Below are 17,013 nucleotides of genomic sequence, written 5' to 3' on the forward strand. Positions count from 1 at the left end.
GGAATCCAGCTCCATTTGAAATTCCCAACGTCTTCGTGAACCTGAGCAGAGAAAGGTAAATATGGGTGACTGTATGCTGCAGAGGCTCTGAGGCTGACACGCACACCTCTCGAGTCTCAACATGTTATTGCGCTGACCTCTGTTTCAAAGTGTCCTTCCAGTTGGCAGGTCTGAAACCAAGATGAAAGTGAATTAATTAAACTGAGCCCTGCATTAAAGAACCAACTCAGCAAGTGACACTGATGTCACAGTGATCTCTGGGTCAGAGCCATAGTTGACAGTTTGGCATTCAGAGTGATATTTAGTTCATTTCCCTATGAATGCATATTAATGTTGTTATCCATATTAATTTTTTCATTTGTTTTTCTAGGGTCGCATCTAGCTGACATTTGGCACACATGCATCCATGCTGCTTTAATGGATCCCCACATCTGTGTGTGGGCCATAGTCTGTATATGAGACTGATATAGCTTGTGGGTTTGGAAGCGAATCCTTTGCAGAAGTGGCTTCAAATGATACATATATACATATATGTATTTGCAACCCCAATTGCAAAACATTTGGGACTCTATGTAAAATGTAAAACAAAAACAAGGATGTAGGGATTTGCAAATGTCGTAAATCTATACTGTATTCAGAGAGCATAGAAAAAAAGGACATAAAAATATTTAAATGTACACATTTTACTGTTTCATAAGAAATATTAGCTCATTTTGAATTTGATGGCGGTGACGTCTTAGAAAAGTTGTAACACGAGCAACAAAAGGCTGCAAAAATAAGTGAGGAAAAATAACAGATCAGTGACATTATTGGGTATAAAGTAGCATCTTAAAGAGACCAACTATTAGAGAAACAAAGATGGGCAGAGGTTCTGCAATCTGCATAAAATTGCATCTACAGTTGTGGAGCATGTTCCAAATAATGTTCCTATGTGTTTAATTATGTATGCTTTAAATATCTAAGCATCTACAGTGTATAAAATAATCATAAAAGTCAGGGAATTTGGAGAAATTTTGAAATCTGTGCGCAGTGGAGAAGGCTGAAAATGAATACTGGATCCTTGTGATCAGGCAGCACTGCACTAAAAGCAATAAAATCTAAGCATATGATAGGAATTCTTCTTCTTCTTCTGAAATGTTCCCGCTGCCTTTGTTTTGTCCATGACTGGCTGTTTAGTGAGCCATAAACTTAAGTAAAAGCATGCGATACCTAAGCCATCTCCCTAGACCTTCATTGATATTCTGAGTGTTTCCCTCAGTTTGGTTCCTTTCTGGTTACTCTGTTATCCGTCCACATGTCCAGAGCAGCTTTTGTTGATTGTTAATTTAAATCCAGACTGACAGAACAGCCTGTTTTAGTAAAACATTAAGCCAGGATGTAAAACAGCGCTTCATGTTCTTGAAATTTCACAGGTCATGCAGAGAGTGTTCAAGACGTCCTTTGAATCTTTTTCTCATTTTTATTTTCAGCTGCTGTGAAAAAACAAGACTTTTAAGGCTCAAACAGCAGATACATCAAATAAAAAGGAATCTAAGGACAAATCTTTTCCTGAACACACTCGCAGCTGAAAAAATGCAAAGTTTATTGTTTTGCTTTGGTGCACCTGCAGCTTCATTCGTCTTGACATCTCATGCTGATCCTTACACAAGAGCACACATTCCTCATAACTAATCACCAAGACACACACCAGGCAGTCTCAGATAGAAACATCTACTCCATAAGCGCAATACAAATATGAAAAACAAATAATTGGAAAAAGATTTTGTTTTTCTTTTGCCCTTTATGAATGGTTCTGTCTCATAGCCTTTCTTCTGAATTGCACGAATGGAAGGACACCTTACGATTGACTGATTGACTGCTAATTCTGTTGTGTAACAAAAGCTTGTTACAGATCTTTCAAATAGTTGAATATTTATCAGCATGATGCAACAAGTCAAACACATACTTGCTGTTTTTCAGTTGTTTAAAGGTGTCGTAAACCTTTTTTGTTCATATATTACCAGCAAACCGGCCCTTGCTTGATTTGCGAACAATTCAAGAAGAAAGAAAAGAATATTTCAAAAAACGAAAGAAAGAAAGAAAATGACAAAGAAAATCAAATTCAGCCGGCCTGACACGTATGAACACACACACACACACACACACACACACACACACGTTTGTGCGCACACACTGCCCTTCGTGTTATGTAGTCACTAAAGGGCAGGGAGTGCATCTCAGAGCAGCGAGCTGAGCATAGTTATGTGCTCACTCTTGATGCTGAAGCTCACTTGCAGTGAAGGACTTGACGCTGCCACTATACAACAAAGAGTACTCTACCTCAGCTTTCGCAGAACAAGCTGGTAATACCTCAAGAATTCACAGTGTACTTCAGGTAATCCAAACTTCAGGAAAGCTTTTGGAATTTGTGAGCCGATTGCTCACTTTTCCATGGTGCAGCAACAAGACGACTTTAACTTTATTTAGCATTTATAGCTTTGTTTTTTAAGGACTGTCTGTGGACCACTTTGCTAGCATTCATTTGAGCTGCATTAATTGTTTTAATGGCGATGCTACAGTAACCAACATAGTCACTGTGCATTCTTTTTCCAGTTTATCTAATTAGAGAAGACTAACTCGGCAGGTAAGTCTGTTTAACTCTCTAATATTTAACACTATCACAACATTCAGTGGTTGTTTTTCACAACCAGTGTTTTTTTCAATGTTGTCACAGGTGCCGGAACCAAGTTCATTGGGAAACAACAGCATAATCTAGTGCCATTAACATTAAAGTCACCTTCTAGCGTTCTAGTTGTACAAAAGCATGGGGTTCAGCGACCTCCTTGAGCAGGTGGGCAGCACAGGCCGCTTCCAAATCGTGCACGTAACCCTCCTCTCCACACCCATCCTTATGTTGGCCAGCCACAACCTGCTGCAAAACTTTGTGGCTGCGGTGCCTCCTCACTACTGTAGCGCTCACTCAAATCTCTCACAGTCCCAGCTGAGCCCAGAGGAAGCTTTGCGGATCACAGTACCACAGGACCACAGAGGAAAATTGCACAGGTGCCAGCGTTACGTTGTTCCACAGTGGCACCTCCTGGATAAAAATGGGACCTCCAATTTGAGAAATGAGGGAAACAGTGTGGATGATCTGGATGCTGACCTGCAAGGATGCATAGATGGCTGGACGTACAACATGGCTGACAGAAGCTCCACAATCATATCTGATGTAAAACTGCATTTTTATCACACTGTTTCAGTCAACTTGTCATCGCAGTGCAGATGTTCATATGCTGTAATGTGCATTTTTTGCTAGTGGCATTTAGTGTGTGACCAGCACTCTTTGAAGCAAATGGGACAAACCATCTACATGGGAGGCGTGCTTGTGGGAGCGTTTCTCTTCGGAAGCCTTGCAGACAAGTAACACCAATAATATACAATAAGCTGAATGTGTAATATTTTGACTCGTCTTTGAAATGAAAAATCTTAATTGCCCAGTGGCATGAATAATAAACAGTTCAGCAAGTCAAATAATGTTTCACCGATGGCCCTCATGTCTTCTAGATATGGTCGACGTATCCTCCTGCTCATGTCTTACCTTCTGATGGCGGTCTCTGGAACATGTGCTGCATTTTCTCCTTCCTTCCCTCTGTTCTGCTTTTTCCGGTTTGGTTGTGGCATGGCTCTATCTGGCATAGCACTCAACAGCTTGTCCCTCAGTATGATTTTTAGTTCCTTTATTTTACTTGACTAAAGGGATGTTGATGACATGGGCTCCCAATCTTATGAAAATGTGTTTCATCTGTTTCAAGTTCTTGAGTGGATCCCCACTCATGTGAGAACTGTGGTGGGCACGATGACTGGCTACTGTTACACACTGGGCCAGCTGATCCTGGCATTGATGGCCTACTACATCCGGGACTGGAGGTGGTTAACCCTGGCTGTGTCTTTGCCTTTCTATGTGTTCTTCCTCTACGCATGGTGAGATGGCAATCATTGAACTGAAAAGTTTCAACTATAGTCACCAATGTAAGCTAAAACATTTTTAAAAAATGTAGCAAACCTAACCAATATTCCTTATAGGTGGTTTCATGAATCCGCAAGATGGTTGGCCTTAAAGAATAAGCCTGATCGGGCGATCAAGGGACTTAAAAGTGTGGCTAAGTTTAACGGACGGTGTGATGAGGGAGAAAAAATTGACATTAAGGTAAGGGAATATTTAAACTGTGGGACATAAATCTGTGTTCCACATAAACAGACTGTATATTAACAATGTTTTCTCTTTGTGCACAGATGCTCCAGGAGTCCATGAAGAATGAGCTGTCCATGTCAAAGGGCTCCTACACTGCCTTGGATCTGTTCCGCACACCCTACATGAGGATTAGCACAGTCTGTCTGGCAGCTGCCTGGTGTGTGTGTGCTGCTCTTGTAGAAACACTCAGTGACAGATTTACAGCACCTTCTGTGAAACTGCAATGACACCAAGTGTATTTTTATATTTAGGTTATCAACCAGCTTTGCCTACTACGGCCTTTCCATGGATCTGCAAAAGTTTGGAGTGGATATTTACCTGATACAAGTGATCTTTGGAGCTGTTGACATACCAGCTAAAATCATCATCGCTGTGACTATGAGTTATATAGGGCGCCGGCCGTCGCAGTCTGCTGCTCTCATCATCGCTGGGGTCACTATCTTGATCAACCTGCTGGTACCTTATGGTATGTCAGAACACAGACATGTGCACAAGATAAGGCTGAGAAGAAGCAAGTGAGTGACCTGATGGATGTGCCGCTTTTTTGCAGATCAACAAACTCTGCGGACCTCTCTGGCTGTTGTGGGTAAAGGTTGTCTTGCTGCATCTTTCGTCTGCTGTTACCTTTACACTGGAGAACTGTACCCAACCATTATTCGGTAAGTCTCATCTGGCAAAACCATAAAACTATCAGCAAGGAATCTAGATGACTTTGGTTTAACAATGAAATCTAGGTTTCGCTGAAGAGCAACAACTAAGGATAATCGCTAATCCAGGGGTGGCTGCTTTTTTGTTTTTTATACAGTAGTAGATTTACAAATTCTGTGAACTGGAAAATCTATTGGTAACACTTTATAATATGAACTGCAAATTGCAGGCAAGTACGCTGTACTTACATGCATTTTGAGGGCAACAAGTCAGGTTTTTGCAAAAAATAATGAACAAGTACACTATAAGTACCCTGTACTTACATGCATTTTGTGGGCAACATGTCAGGTTTTTGCAAACAAGTGAAACAAGTACAGGGTACAAACAGTGTACTCGTTTGAACGTTTTTGCAAAAACCTAACTTGCCTGCAAATTATTCACAGGTCATGTTATAAAGTGCTACCAGACTTTTTATGTTTTATAACTGAAGGACAGTCTAAGCCAGACCTTCCCAAAGCGTGGGGCCCGCCCCCTGGGGGGGCGCGCTTCAAATCACAGACAAACAGTATCCCACATTCTTGATTTTTAGTTCACACACACTTGTTGTAATGACTGACTACTCCTGACATTTTAGAGATGTTAGCTCTGTATACAGTAAAGTTACAGTGGGATACAAATACTATCAGGCTGATCCTGCCACGATTTGTTCCCCCTGTCTAAATCACGGACAAACAGTATCTCACACTTGTTTATGTTTTTCAACCCATTTTGCACAGACAGGCATTTTTCGAAAATGAATTGATAGCAATGTTGAATATTATTACACGGGGGGAAAAAACAACTACACGTAAAAATTCGTGCACGCGCACACGCGAACATTTTTCTTGTAAAACAAAGGGGGGCCCAGCAAAAAAAGTTTGGGAACCACTGGTCTAAGCAATGAGTTCCAAATAATGTCTTTGTCACGTAGAAAACCTGAACTGTACCGTTGAAATTGTGCTGATTTTTCTTATATTAAGAAATCTAAGGTATTAAATGTGTAGACAAACTTCTTTACACTGATATAAAGAGGAGTTTGAGGAGTTTCACTGGTCTGGCCCACTTAAGTTCAACGTTGGCTGGATGTGGCCCATAATGACATCTCTGCTCTAATATATGGTTTCATGACATTTTAATAGTCTAAGACTGCACATGCACTTCTTTACTATCACTAAAATGATTTACATATTTACTGACCCTCTGTTGACACAATCTCTGACTTTACTAGTGTGTAGTTATGACTGTTTGCAGCTGTTTTATGGTTTTATGTCTTCTCTCTTAGTCAGAATGGCATGGGATTGGTGTCCAGTATGGCACGTGTAGGAGCTATGGTGGCCCCCATGGTGCGCCTCACAGGAGACTACATACCTTGGCTACCAGGTTTAATCTATGGAGGGGCGCCAATCCTCAGTGGGGTTGCTGTTATATTTCTTCCAGAAACGCTTGGCACACCCCTTCCCGACACAATACAAGATGTGGAGGAGAGGTAAGATTGAGTTCCAGGACGCAGCATGTGTTCCTTTTATTTTATCTCTGCATGTCCCAGAATCAAAACATTAATTTTAGAAACAGAACTCAGGAGGACTCGAGGGTAACGTATACAGCAAATAGCAAATCATCATGGTTTACTCAAGGCCAAAAAAAGCACATAAGACTAGAAGAGAGAAAGAGAGAGGGAGAGAAGGGAGAAAAAAAATAATATATCCACATTTGCATTTTCTATTTTGCACACAGGGGATCTGGGAAACGCTCCAAAATGTCACCAAAAGAAACAATAATCTTGGAAGACACCGGGGCGAACCTCCTAAAGCCTGTTGCCTGAGTGTTCTTGTACTCCACATGTTAATGAAAGTAGAGTGAGTGCTACTTTTATCTCTTCTCTGTTTGATTTCCACAAATTTGGTTCACCTTATGATTGCTGGACGAATGTTTTTTCTTTCGTTTTGTGAACAAATGAGTTAAATCCGAAGCGAACGCCACCGTGAAAAGAACGCTGTGGACAATCAGACCTGTTTATCTGACAATCAGTAGATTTCAGGATCTTAATCTTACTTTGCACATGTCATTATTATTATTTTTTATTTGTATTTTGAATGTGTAGAGCGATTTCTTTAATTTGAGCCTTTCACAGGTTAAAGACGGCATCCACTGGTATTGTATTGTTCTATACACAAGCCCGTATTGGAAAACAATTGCCTTTTTGTCTTTTAAATCAAGACTTCTTATAATCCTTTTTAAATCTCAAAGTCTGTCTTTTTTATGGACGTTTGAACACAAATACTAGTAAAACCCCTTTCAGTCTACTTCATCTGGCATGAGTCACTTTGAGCTGAATTAACTAAAACGAGACAGAACAAGAAATCAAGGATTTGGATTTAAATAAAAGCAGCAGATGAGCCACACAACAGAAGGCACAAAGTATAAAAACGAAATAAATAGATTCACAGCAGGAATCTGACATGCCGTTGTTTTTCACTGCCCCCCCCACACACACACACAGTTTTGCTATAGCATTGTTGTTGTGAACACAAGAGTAAAGGCAGATTTCCCATGAATTATGTGAAATGAACCCCCACTCTTTAAAAATTGAACACCCTAGTTAAGTTTGAAGGGCAGATCAGTGTTTTGTTGCTGAAGCAGGTAGCTTGGATGGGTCAGAGGATTTTGTTTGTGTTTTTCATAAGACAGCCTCCGAGAAATGTTGTAGTTTCTTAGATTTCAGTCCATTTAATTTAATCAACTACTTTTGTTCTCAGCACGCTGCACGCTCTGGATTTAACGCCGCTCTCTTGAGTTCTCACAGTTACCACCCGGAAAACGATCATCACGCAAGCAAAAATGTAATGCAGTAGTTATCAATGTAGTTATTAAACGGATGGTGGTCAGCGAAAAGAATGATAAGAGTGAATATTATGGAAACATTACTTGATCTCGTCCCTTTCCTTGAATCGGTTCAGCGGATTTGCTGCTTTTCTCTCAGTTACTGCTGTTACACGGATGTGAGGGGGGGATGTTACTGGTAAAGGAGGAAACAGTGCTGATGCGGAGCACCACTCACGCCTACAAAGGGTGAACTCTTGTGATTTGAAGACTTCCGCATCTTGCTGCTTGTGACACCATCTAGTGGTGCATATATGCCAATGCAGGAGCTGAACTTCCCATCACGGGAAGGTATCCATGTGAGGAAAAAAAATTAAAGGTGGAAAACGAAATCTAAAATGAAAGCTTGACCATATTGAGGTTTTGTCTTTCAGTGTTTAAATATTGGACTTGGATTTCACATATTGTAGCTACTCTCATTTATCAGAACAGTTGATATTTTGGCCATATAGTCATCCACGATTAACAAAACAGGCAGCGTCACAATACTAGTATGCTTTGGTTCGTGTTCCTTATTAAAAGATCTGTCTGGAGTGAAAAAACCCAAACAAACCAGGATTTACAATAAATAGATTCATACTTATAGCCTCATATCAACATGTATGTTTTCAATTTAAGGCTCGTACTTTCCTCTTTGAAATAGTTAAAGTTCGCCAGTGCTCTTGCTCTCACGCAACAAATGCATTGTTGTGTGTGTCTGGCACTAACTGTATGAAACTGCTATCTAAAACCTTTTGGTTGCAACATATAAACCCTCGATCACTGTATTAAATAGATTTTATTTCACTGTCAGGTTTTATGCGTGCTCTCCTGAGACACCTTGCGCACGCCAGACGAGTCCAACCCCAAGCCAAGAAAAAAAAAGAAAGAGAGAGAGAGAGAGAGAGAGAGAGAGAGAGAGATGAATCAAAATACAGAGCAAGGCGGTCTACAGAAATGACTACAACGTAAAATGATATGAATAAAGATTTATTTTCTCATATGAACAGGTGGATTCATTTTTCATTGTATTTTACAATCTATGACAATCTCGCAAGTTTTTTCTTTTTTCTAGCATATTTCAGGAATGACATGGGGAAAGGTTCTTTTTTATTGCTGAATGTTAAATGAAATACACTTTCACTGACTGGAAAAGAATTGTCTGCTGCTTTTTTTGTGTGATTTTTTTTTTTAAATCTCTTTTTTTTAAACCATGCACCCATCTAACCTTGACCACAAGGACATGCAGAGGAGAGGTGTTCAAACATTTCAAGCGAGGGTGGGGTCGGGTGGGGGGTCATAAATTTCAACAGAAGAGGCTGATTGGACGTGCCCGGTAGCATCTCAAATGGGTGAGAGGACTGGCAGGGTGAAGGGGCTGTCACATTAAAACTGGAGGTGAAGTCTTCTTTTGCACTTTTCTGACATACAAAATTAGACCCAGAGGTGAGAAACTCAATGAAAACATCTGCATGTTGTGACCGATGTGTGACCATCCTCTATTGCCGTGCCACTGTGCATTTACCATATACCAGTCAGAATTGCAGATCAGTGTTTAAAAGGCATTTCCCCCCCTAATTGCAGCATTCCATTGTTTTTAATAAGGAGGAGCAGAAATATACCGACAGAGACGAAACATCAGCTGTCCTTTCTGTGCGAGCCACACTGACGGCTGTGACTTTGAGATATCTTTCAAATATTTACTTCTCCCTCAGTGGAGGACAAAGGGCTTAAAATGAATTTATTCACTTTCAAAATCATCATTTACAGGCTAAATTTTAAATGACTCCATCAGTCAACAAGACAAAGCAGTACACATTACTATCAGAGGAGAAACTATTTGGATTCTATCGGCTATTACTGGGAAGTATGCACGTGAGGTGGAGGGATCTAAGCCGAGTGATAAAATAATTCACAGACACAGTCATTCAATGGACGTGACGTTAAGTGAACAAGAAAGGCTGAAAACATGATAGACGGCTGCATAATGGCTTTCAAAAAATAACTCGGGTAAATATGCATTTGTATCATGTTATTTCATTCTACACTATAGGCATCACATTTTTTTTTCCACACAACACACTACAGTCACCTCTTAGAAAATGATGTAATCAAACAGCAAAATAGAAAGTTTGCATATTTTTGCATCATATGATCCTCCAAAGTTTCACAGCTATTTCGTTAATATTGTCTAGTATGCTCTGTACTGTGATCCACTGAGCTGCTTCCACCTGACTTTACTTTTCTCTGCATGGGAATGATCGGGGTACTAGTAACTGCGTGTTAACACGTAGGTCCTCAGCATCTGAGAACTTGAATCTTAGGTAGACCTAAACTTAAGGAAGAGGTTGAGCAGGGCTTGAGGTGGAGGCGGGGGGATGCATGTGGAAATCCTGAGACGCTGGTGGCCTTAAACGTAAGCCACGAAAACAGAATGGACACAGAAGGATGATTAGGCGTGGGATTCGAGTGAAAACAGACGCAATCTTTTTGTTTTGCCACTGCCTCTGACAGCAGGGGTCACCCTGTGCCAAGCGGCTCAGTGTTTGTTGGCCACATACCAGGCTAAAGCAAGGAAAACCTGTTGGGAAATAATCATTTTCAAAAAATTTTTTTAAAAAAAGGACGTAAATGGGGCGGGCTGGGGAGGGGCAGAATAGCTGTAAACACATCAAGCAATGACCTGCATAACATGCAACCCTACAGCAGCCTTGCCTGCTCACCTACACTGGGGTCACTGTTCTGATTAACCACTTTTCTGTGAACCTCCGAGACTCTTTACTCTCACTCTCCTGAGACACCAGTAGACCCACACATTTGATGTTACCACAACAAACAGTGAAGTTCATCTAACAGTCACAAACGCATGCAAGCAACACACACAGGTGCGCACGAGCGTGCACAAACACGCACACACACTCGCAGACATTTATGCACACGCAACACAATTTCTCACTCTCTGTGACTCTTTTTCTCTTGGTAGACATTAGTTAGCGGGCAAAAAAAAAAAAAAAAAAAAGAAAAGAATCTACATCGCATTTATGAGGCGTTCTAATAAATCCCAAATCATAAAAGAAAACCCTACAGGCGAATCATATTATCATATGTAAACATACACTTTATGCTGAAGTGGTTTATATCGCGTGATATGGAAGGGGTTAGACTTCTCGAAGAATGCAATTTGGAAAGAAAGTAAATAGGAAACCAGAGAGGAAAAACAAAAACATAAATGTGTATAAAAAAATGAGGCGTCCATATAAGAAAGGCTACAAAAACCTCCACTGGCCCTCTGGCATCGGCATACAGCAAAAGGCACCACAATATTACTCTATTTTTTAACATTGTGAAAAAACTGGCACATCTTTTTATGCTGTAAATCAAAATGTACATATAAATAGAGTTTTCCCTATAAAAAAGTCTTTGCTGTTAACTAGTAGACAACTTTTGCTAAAATGAAAATAAATATTTCATTTGTTTAGAATATCTGTCAGTTATATAAAATAAAAATATTTCTTATAGATGCAGGTCTATACTATATTGATTTTTGTCGGTTCATTATCACTCTTTAATGCGGTGTATTGTCCGGTTTGGAGCGTGACTGTGTGAGTCTCGTATGCGTGTTCCCATGCCCACTGTGTCGCCCTGACGAGTTAGAAGTCCGACTGTCCGCCGGCCTGTAGATGGTGGAAGGCTCGGCGTTCATGTTCTGCATACTGAGGAAGGGCGTGCTCTCGCCGTCCTCCTCTGACTCACTATCTGTTAGACAGCTTCGAGACCCATAGTCCCGAGATGCCTCGTATCCTCGTGGGGCCACGTGGCCATTCAGTCTGGATCTCCGCCAGCGCCGGCTTCCAGTTCCACTGGACCCACTTCTCTTTGGTTGCTCCCGAGAGGACAGATACTCCTGGGTGGTCTCATAGTCTTCATCCTCAGCCAGCCGGTAGGGGCTGGAGGGAAGGCTTCCCCTGCTGTCATTTAGATAGGTTCGACGCTGCTGCCGGTAAGGCTCCTGGCAATGAGCATCGTGTAGGGGCACCTGGTAGCGGCGCAGCAGAGGCTGGTCATCCTCCAGGGGGTACGGATTGTGAACAGCAGGAGGGAGCGACATGGCGTGGCTGGCATTGGGGGATGTGATCTGGAAGGTAGGCACCTGCGGGGGCAATGAGTAATGGAAATCCACTGGGGATAGGCGGGCTGGTGTTGTCAGGGCTGATACGTATCTGTGGTAAATACAGAGAGGAGGAGGAGGTCATAGTTAATTGGAGAAGAACAAAGAATTGTGCTGACAAAGACAGCTGCACATACAGTAACCTAGCGTGAATGTTTTAAAGGTATTCTTTAAACTAATGAACATTATACCCTGAAGCTGCACGTACACTTAAATATTCAGTCAAAGTGATTGCTTTTCGATAGAGACGTTTAGCTTAGAGTTTCACCTGAGCAGCACCGCTCCCTGCTGTAGGTGGAGCACTGGGCGTTGGCTACAGGTTGCCCCAAAGTGTAGTTTACTTCCAGCAATCCTCTGCAGTCTAGATAACTATATTACTGTTATATTTGCTACTCGATTACTGCTCAGACTGCTTTTGCTTTTGTGTGCAGAGCTTAAACATCTCTAATGAGAAATATAATATATAATAATATCTCCACTTGTAAAAGCACCATGGAGTCTCCTCTGTGATCTGCTCTGGATTGCATAACCCAACACAGGCACAATACTGCTTTATGTTCAAGACTGACAAAAGTAAAACCATCATTACTATGTTTATTAATGTTGGTACAGAAATCTTTCATAACAACATGGCTCAGGATTTAGTACACAGACATTCAATGTTTTCCCCCAGCAGAGCTTGAATAGCAAACATTTACATCAGTTTTTTGATGATCTACTATGAGCAGCCAGGTTTCAATCCTGACGAGGAAGAAGGACGAGGACTTAACTCTCTTCTTTAATAACCGTGGATCAACCTGCCCAACAAGATCAACGAGTCAAATCTGTAGCTATACTTTACAAAACTCTTCAAAACAAACCCACGTTTAGCCATTCAATGAGCGTACTAACACCGTGCCTGATTGCTGAAGTTAATGTTGAGAATCTATATTTAGACATCGAAAGCGCATACGCTACAGATGCAGAGTTTTCCCATCATTTGTAATATTAAAATAAAAAAAAATAAAAAAGCAACAACAATTCAAAACATTCCTGAAAGACAGGTTAGAATTTATGGATGGCTGACGGTGACTCACTTTGGACCTGTGTGTACAGAGCGTTTTATTTATTTACTTTTATTTCCTTTAGGAAACCTGCTATATTAGACACAAGCCTCAGATATCCCCGCAACACCACTCATTCAGCTGAGGCAGAAACTGCCACCATGATCAAAGACGTACGTGCAACCTGGAATGACTCTGAGGACATGTAATCTGTCGCTGCATCACAACCTAGCGGTCATGCACAGATGCTGCATGCGGGTATTGTCAGTTAAGTTAAGAACTCAAGCAGATAAAAGGCAGCACATGTCGTGTTCGGTTAGGTTTTCTTAGGTACTGATAGTTGGCTTGGATTCTGTATAGGAGCTCCAGCCTCCTTGATACATCCATTTCATACTTCCATTTTGGCTCAGTACTAAAGCCAAAGGTACAGAACAGAATGTTAGTACCGGTTAATATATTAATCAATTAAAATGTGATTATAATTTGGTCTGACTGTTATGCATTTTAAGTTTGGAAAGGTAAGAAAACCATGCTAAGGTAAATCTAATTGTGCCTTTCAATATAATGAATCCCACCGAGCAGACTGTTCTGCTGGATGCTTCTAGACTGTACCACTTTGTATGAAGCATTTCACTTAGGGGTTAAGTATATTCAACAAAGTGACTTTTGAGAAGTAGTCTTAAAAAAATAAACAGCTGCTTTTCCATTGGAATCTTATGTTTCCTTTAGGATCAGCTTGTCAGTTTGAGCTATCAATACACAGTACTGTTTTCCATCTGAAATGGACTAGGCGATGATAAGTGTTATCAAGCATGCATGAAGCAAGATACTAGAAGTGATGTAGATCCTGAAGACTAAATCTGCCTGATCAGTTCAGTTTCAGCTTGGCAGCACTCACAGTTGCTGTTGGTCACAGAAAATGCAATTCATACTGACGGGTCACAAATGATCAGCGGCAGCAAAACAATCTGTTGCTGTTTTAGTAAAAGAGACAGACAATAATCGCCGCTGAAGAAATGATCTCTAAAACTCCTAATGGCTTACTGTTGAACAACAATGTTTAGGAGCATTAAAGCTCACTGATACAATCTACACTATAGTAAAAGTCTGTTTTTACAGTAATGTGAAGCTGTAATGTAGCAGTAAGGGCTAGAACACATTCAGTTAATACAGTATTTTTTTCCTGGGAATAATGCAGCTACCCTGTGCGTAACACTGTATAAATATTGCAATACCTTTACAGCAGACCATAGGCTCAAATCACCATTATGTTACAACACCGTTAATGACTTTCATTTGAATAAAAAAATGTTTGAGAGTGTGATGTTAAGCACCCTTTTATAGCAGGTCTTCATACTAAGAAATAATTTGTTTTAAAAAGAAGAAGAAGAAGAAGAAGAAGAGAGAAACCTTAACCTTAGTGTCTTTAAAAATCTTTGTAGGAGTTGTGTTGAAGCAGTAGAAACCAACCATGCCCCCAAATTCCCCTCAGCTCACTGCTAATCTAGGCTTGCTGAGCGATGGATTGTCAGCTGTGAACAGTGCTGGAATTCAAGACATCAGCAGAGACCGAGGAGGGCATTTGGGGATTTTAGGTACCACAATCAGGCAACAGAATAATGTAACGCTGACTACTATTGAATTGCAACACACATAAAGAGAAAGACCTAGATGCACACTATTTAGATCTAAGTTTAGGTCTGATCTGATTTGTCATGTGAGAACTTTAATTTCTCTGTGCCTCTGGTACAGACATATTTACATGAAGTACAGGAAACAAAAATGATACAGCTGTGGAGGTGATGAAAGTCGTATTTCTTCGTATCTGCCAGACTGTTTCTGAATCTCCTCTTTGTGCTAGCTTTCACTAAACCTGTCCTATTTCTGACTTAAGTGAGTTTAAATCTGACTGTGCAAAATGGCAGACAAGTGTATTTAACAAAATGTCACACCATCCCTTAAATAAAATAAAATAACATTAAAAGGGAACACTAGCCAATTAGAATTGCATACTGGCCAGGGAATACTCTTCCCATTGAAATGAGCACTGTTTCTCACTCTTGCCTACCTTAGCGTATTTCATCATCATGCCTGCTGTGTGTCAGTTTCCACTGAGTCTCTCAGAGTGCCCTGACTGGCCTCTCGAGGCTGAGAGAGAACCAGCAGAGAGAGGAAACTTCTCAAAATATTCATGACAAACCCAGTGCCATATCAGCCACACAGGTCTGGTCCCCACCTGTCGCTGTGCGGAGAGTCTCCCAGCGAGTCGAAGGAGTCCCCGTACTGCAGCCTCGGCCGATGGGGGTCAGAGTAACCACAGTGTGCAGCGCGCCGTGCTCGAGCCTCCATGCACGCAGGGCTGCTGCATTTACTGGTCCCCACGGATGATGACATCATTCCCGGCGAGTCAGAGAGGATACTGTCAGAATGTTCCAGGCTCCATGTCCGTTCCTCATGTCTGACAAGAAAAAAAAGACAAAAAAAATAGGTGTTAACATGCACACACCCCACAATATGTCCAAGTTTCACTTTTTTGTCCTTTTTTTTTTGAAAGAGTGCTTGATAACAAATCTGCGGCTGTCTCTGGAGGAAGAACATTTCCACAATTCAACTGCAATTCCATGATCCGTTAGCAAAAGTACCAAGATATTCAGCTCTTATCTCTTTTGATCCTGTTCCTCTCTAACCTGCATATGAAAACTTAGTCCCTCACAGCGACAGGTCAGTCATAAACCCTTTGATTAAGTTGCTTCTGAAGAGAAGTCCACAAGAGCTTTCCAATAGAAACAACAGAAGAAAACCAAATCTTCAGTAGTGCAGACTAATACATTCAGCACTCGTTGGCCTCTGTGTCTTTGCAAATTCCCATGTGAGAAATCCTGGTAATACTTTCAGCTGTGACTCCTCTGCCAGCACTACTTTTTCCCATCTTAGATCACTTACAAATTTAAAATCGTGTCTGTTACAGATAACAAAGCTTGCCTTTTTCAGCAGAAATCAGACAGACTGTCTTACCTCACCAGCAACTGGCTCACTCTGCAGCAGCGAGACTCCTGGTGTGTGTTTTTTAACGATTCTATTCAGATACTCTGCACTGTTAACAATTTACTTACATCGGATTGTAATGATCAACTAAAACCGAGTGTGCCCTTTAAATATAGGAACTTGTCTCGATGAATCAAACTCTTCTATCACTTTGTGATTGATTCCCTATTTGCAAGAGGCAGTTATGATGACGCACGTGCTGGATGCTCACCTGTGAGTTGATGAATGAGCTCGTGTGGAAGAGTTGTGAGATCTGGAAGAGGCATGACTGGCAGGAAATGAGCCCTCTGTAGCAGGCCGTATAACACGTTCAGTCGCAGGGACATTCTTTGATATGTACTGCAGGTGGAGAGTGAAAAACAAAAACGACTGTAAAGAACAAAATCCATGTGGTGTAAATTAGTCTGTGTGTACTGCAATAATGTAAGGAATCCTCGGAAACATACATCAACCATAGGGATATCCTCCGGGCCGGGTCCTGGGTGATTGGGTCCATTAGCTAAGTTACGATTGGGATGTTCTGGACACATGTTTTGTCGCAGATGATTGTGCATCCTGTTTCTTTGTTTCCTGTTGAGAACATCTTGGTCATTCCCTTATTATTTAATCACCTTTTATTAAGTCTTTTTGATTTACTGTAACACCTACAGTAACTATTTAAACATGCCTAATAAAGTAAGGGTGTATTTTAAGACATAATCTATCACTTCTACCTGCTGAATGTCACAAGGACTGGGAAGTACACGAATATTTACGGTTTTGTATATTTATTAAATTAAAGAGCAGGAGTACATCTTCAGAAATCATTCATCATCTGGACTTACTTGGTTTTACAGTAGGCAACCACACACACGATGCCCACGACCAAGAGAGCCACACAAATACCCGTGATTGTCAGGACTCTTTTCTGGTAGAGTTCCTCTGCCTCTGTCAACATCACACACACACACACACACACACACACACACACACACACACAC

General features: G+C 41.0%; 2 protein-coding genes across 5 annotated transcripts in view; one reads left to right on the plus strand and one right to left on the minus strand.

The window, feature by feature from the left end:
* The first annotated feature begins 2,252 nt into the window (after positions 1 to 2,252).
* Positions 2,253 to 8,784, plus strand: slc22a6l (solute carrier family 22 member 6, like). The gene is made up of 12 exons (XM_005735393.2): positions 2,253 to 2,374; positions 2,593 to 2,623; positions 2,714 to 3,208; positions 3,296 to 3,399; positions 3,544 to 3,698; positions 3,792 to 3,960; positions 4,063 to 4,186; positions 4,273 to 4,388; positions 4,483 to 4,697; positions 4,782 to 4,890; positions 6,201 to 6,404; positions 6,653 to 8,784. The coding sequence occupies exons 3-12, from the start codon at positions 2,804 to 2,806 to the stop codon at positions 6,738 to 6,740; spliced, it is 1,689 nt and encodes a 562-aa protein (XP_005735450.1). The 5' UTR covers positions 2,253 to 2,374; positions 2,593 to 2,623; positions 2,714 to 2,803; the 3' UTR covers positions 6,741 to 8,784.
* Positions 8,785 to 9,504: 720 nt separating this feature from the next.
* Positions 9,505 to 17,013, minus strand: part of nrg2a (neuregulin 2a) — a 76,248-nt gene continuing 68,739 nt past the window's right edge. For all 4 annotated transcript variants that reach the window (XM_005735392.2, XM_005735390.2, XM_005735391.1 and 1 more), the window contains 5 exons: positions 16,858 to 16,960; positions 16,480 to 16,603; positions 16,245 to 16,372; positions 15,225 to 15,446; positions 9,505 to 11,997 (listed from right to left, as the gene is read on the minus strand). In XM_005735392.2, coding sequence (XP_005735449.1) covers positions 11,343 to 11,997; positions 15,225 to 15,446; positions 16,245 to 16,372; positions 16,480 to 16,603; positions 16,858 to 16,960 — 1,232 coding nt within the window. In that variant the 3' untranslated portion in view covers positions 9,505 to 11,342. The remainder of the gene's footprint in view (positions 11,998 to 15,224; positions 15,447 to 16,244; positions 16,373 to 16,479; positions 16,604 to 16,857; positions 16,961 to 17,013) is intronic.

The sequence above is a fragment of the Pundamilia nyererei genome, unplaced genomic scaffold (genome assembly GCF_000239375.1).
Source record: "Pundamilia nyererei isolate P.nyererei 1_Seehausen unplaced genomic scaffold, PunNye1.0 scaffold00064, whole genome shotgun sequence".
Lineage (NCBI taxonomy): Eukaryota > Metazoa > Chordata > Actinopteri > Cichliformes > Cichlidae > Pundamilia > Pundamilia nyererei.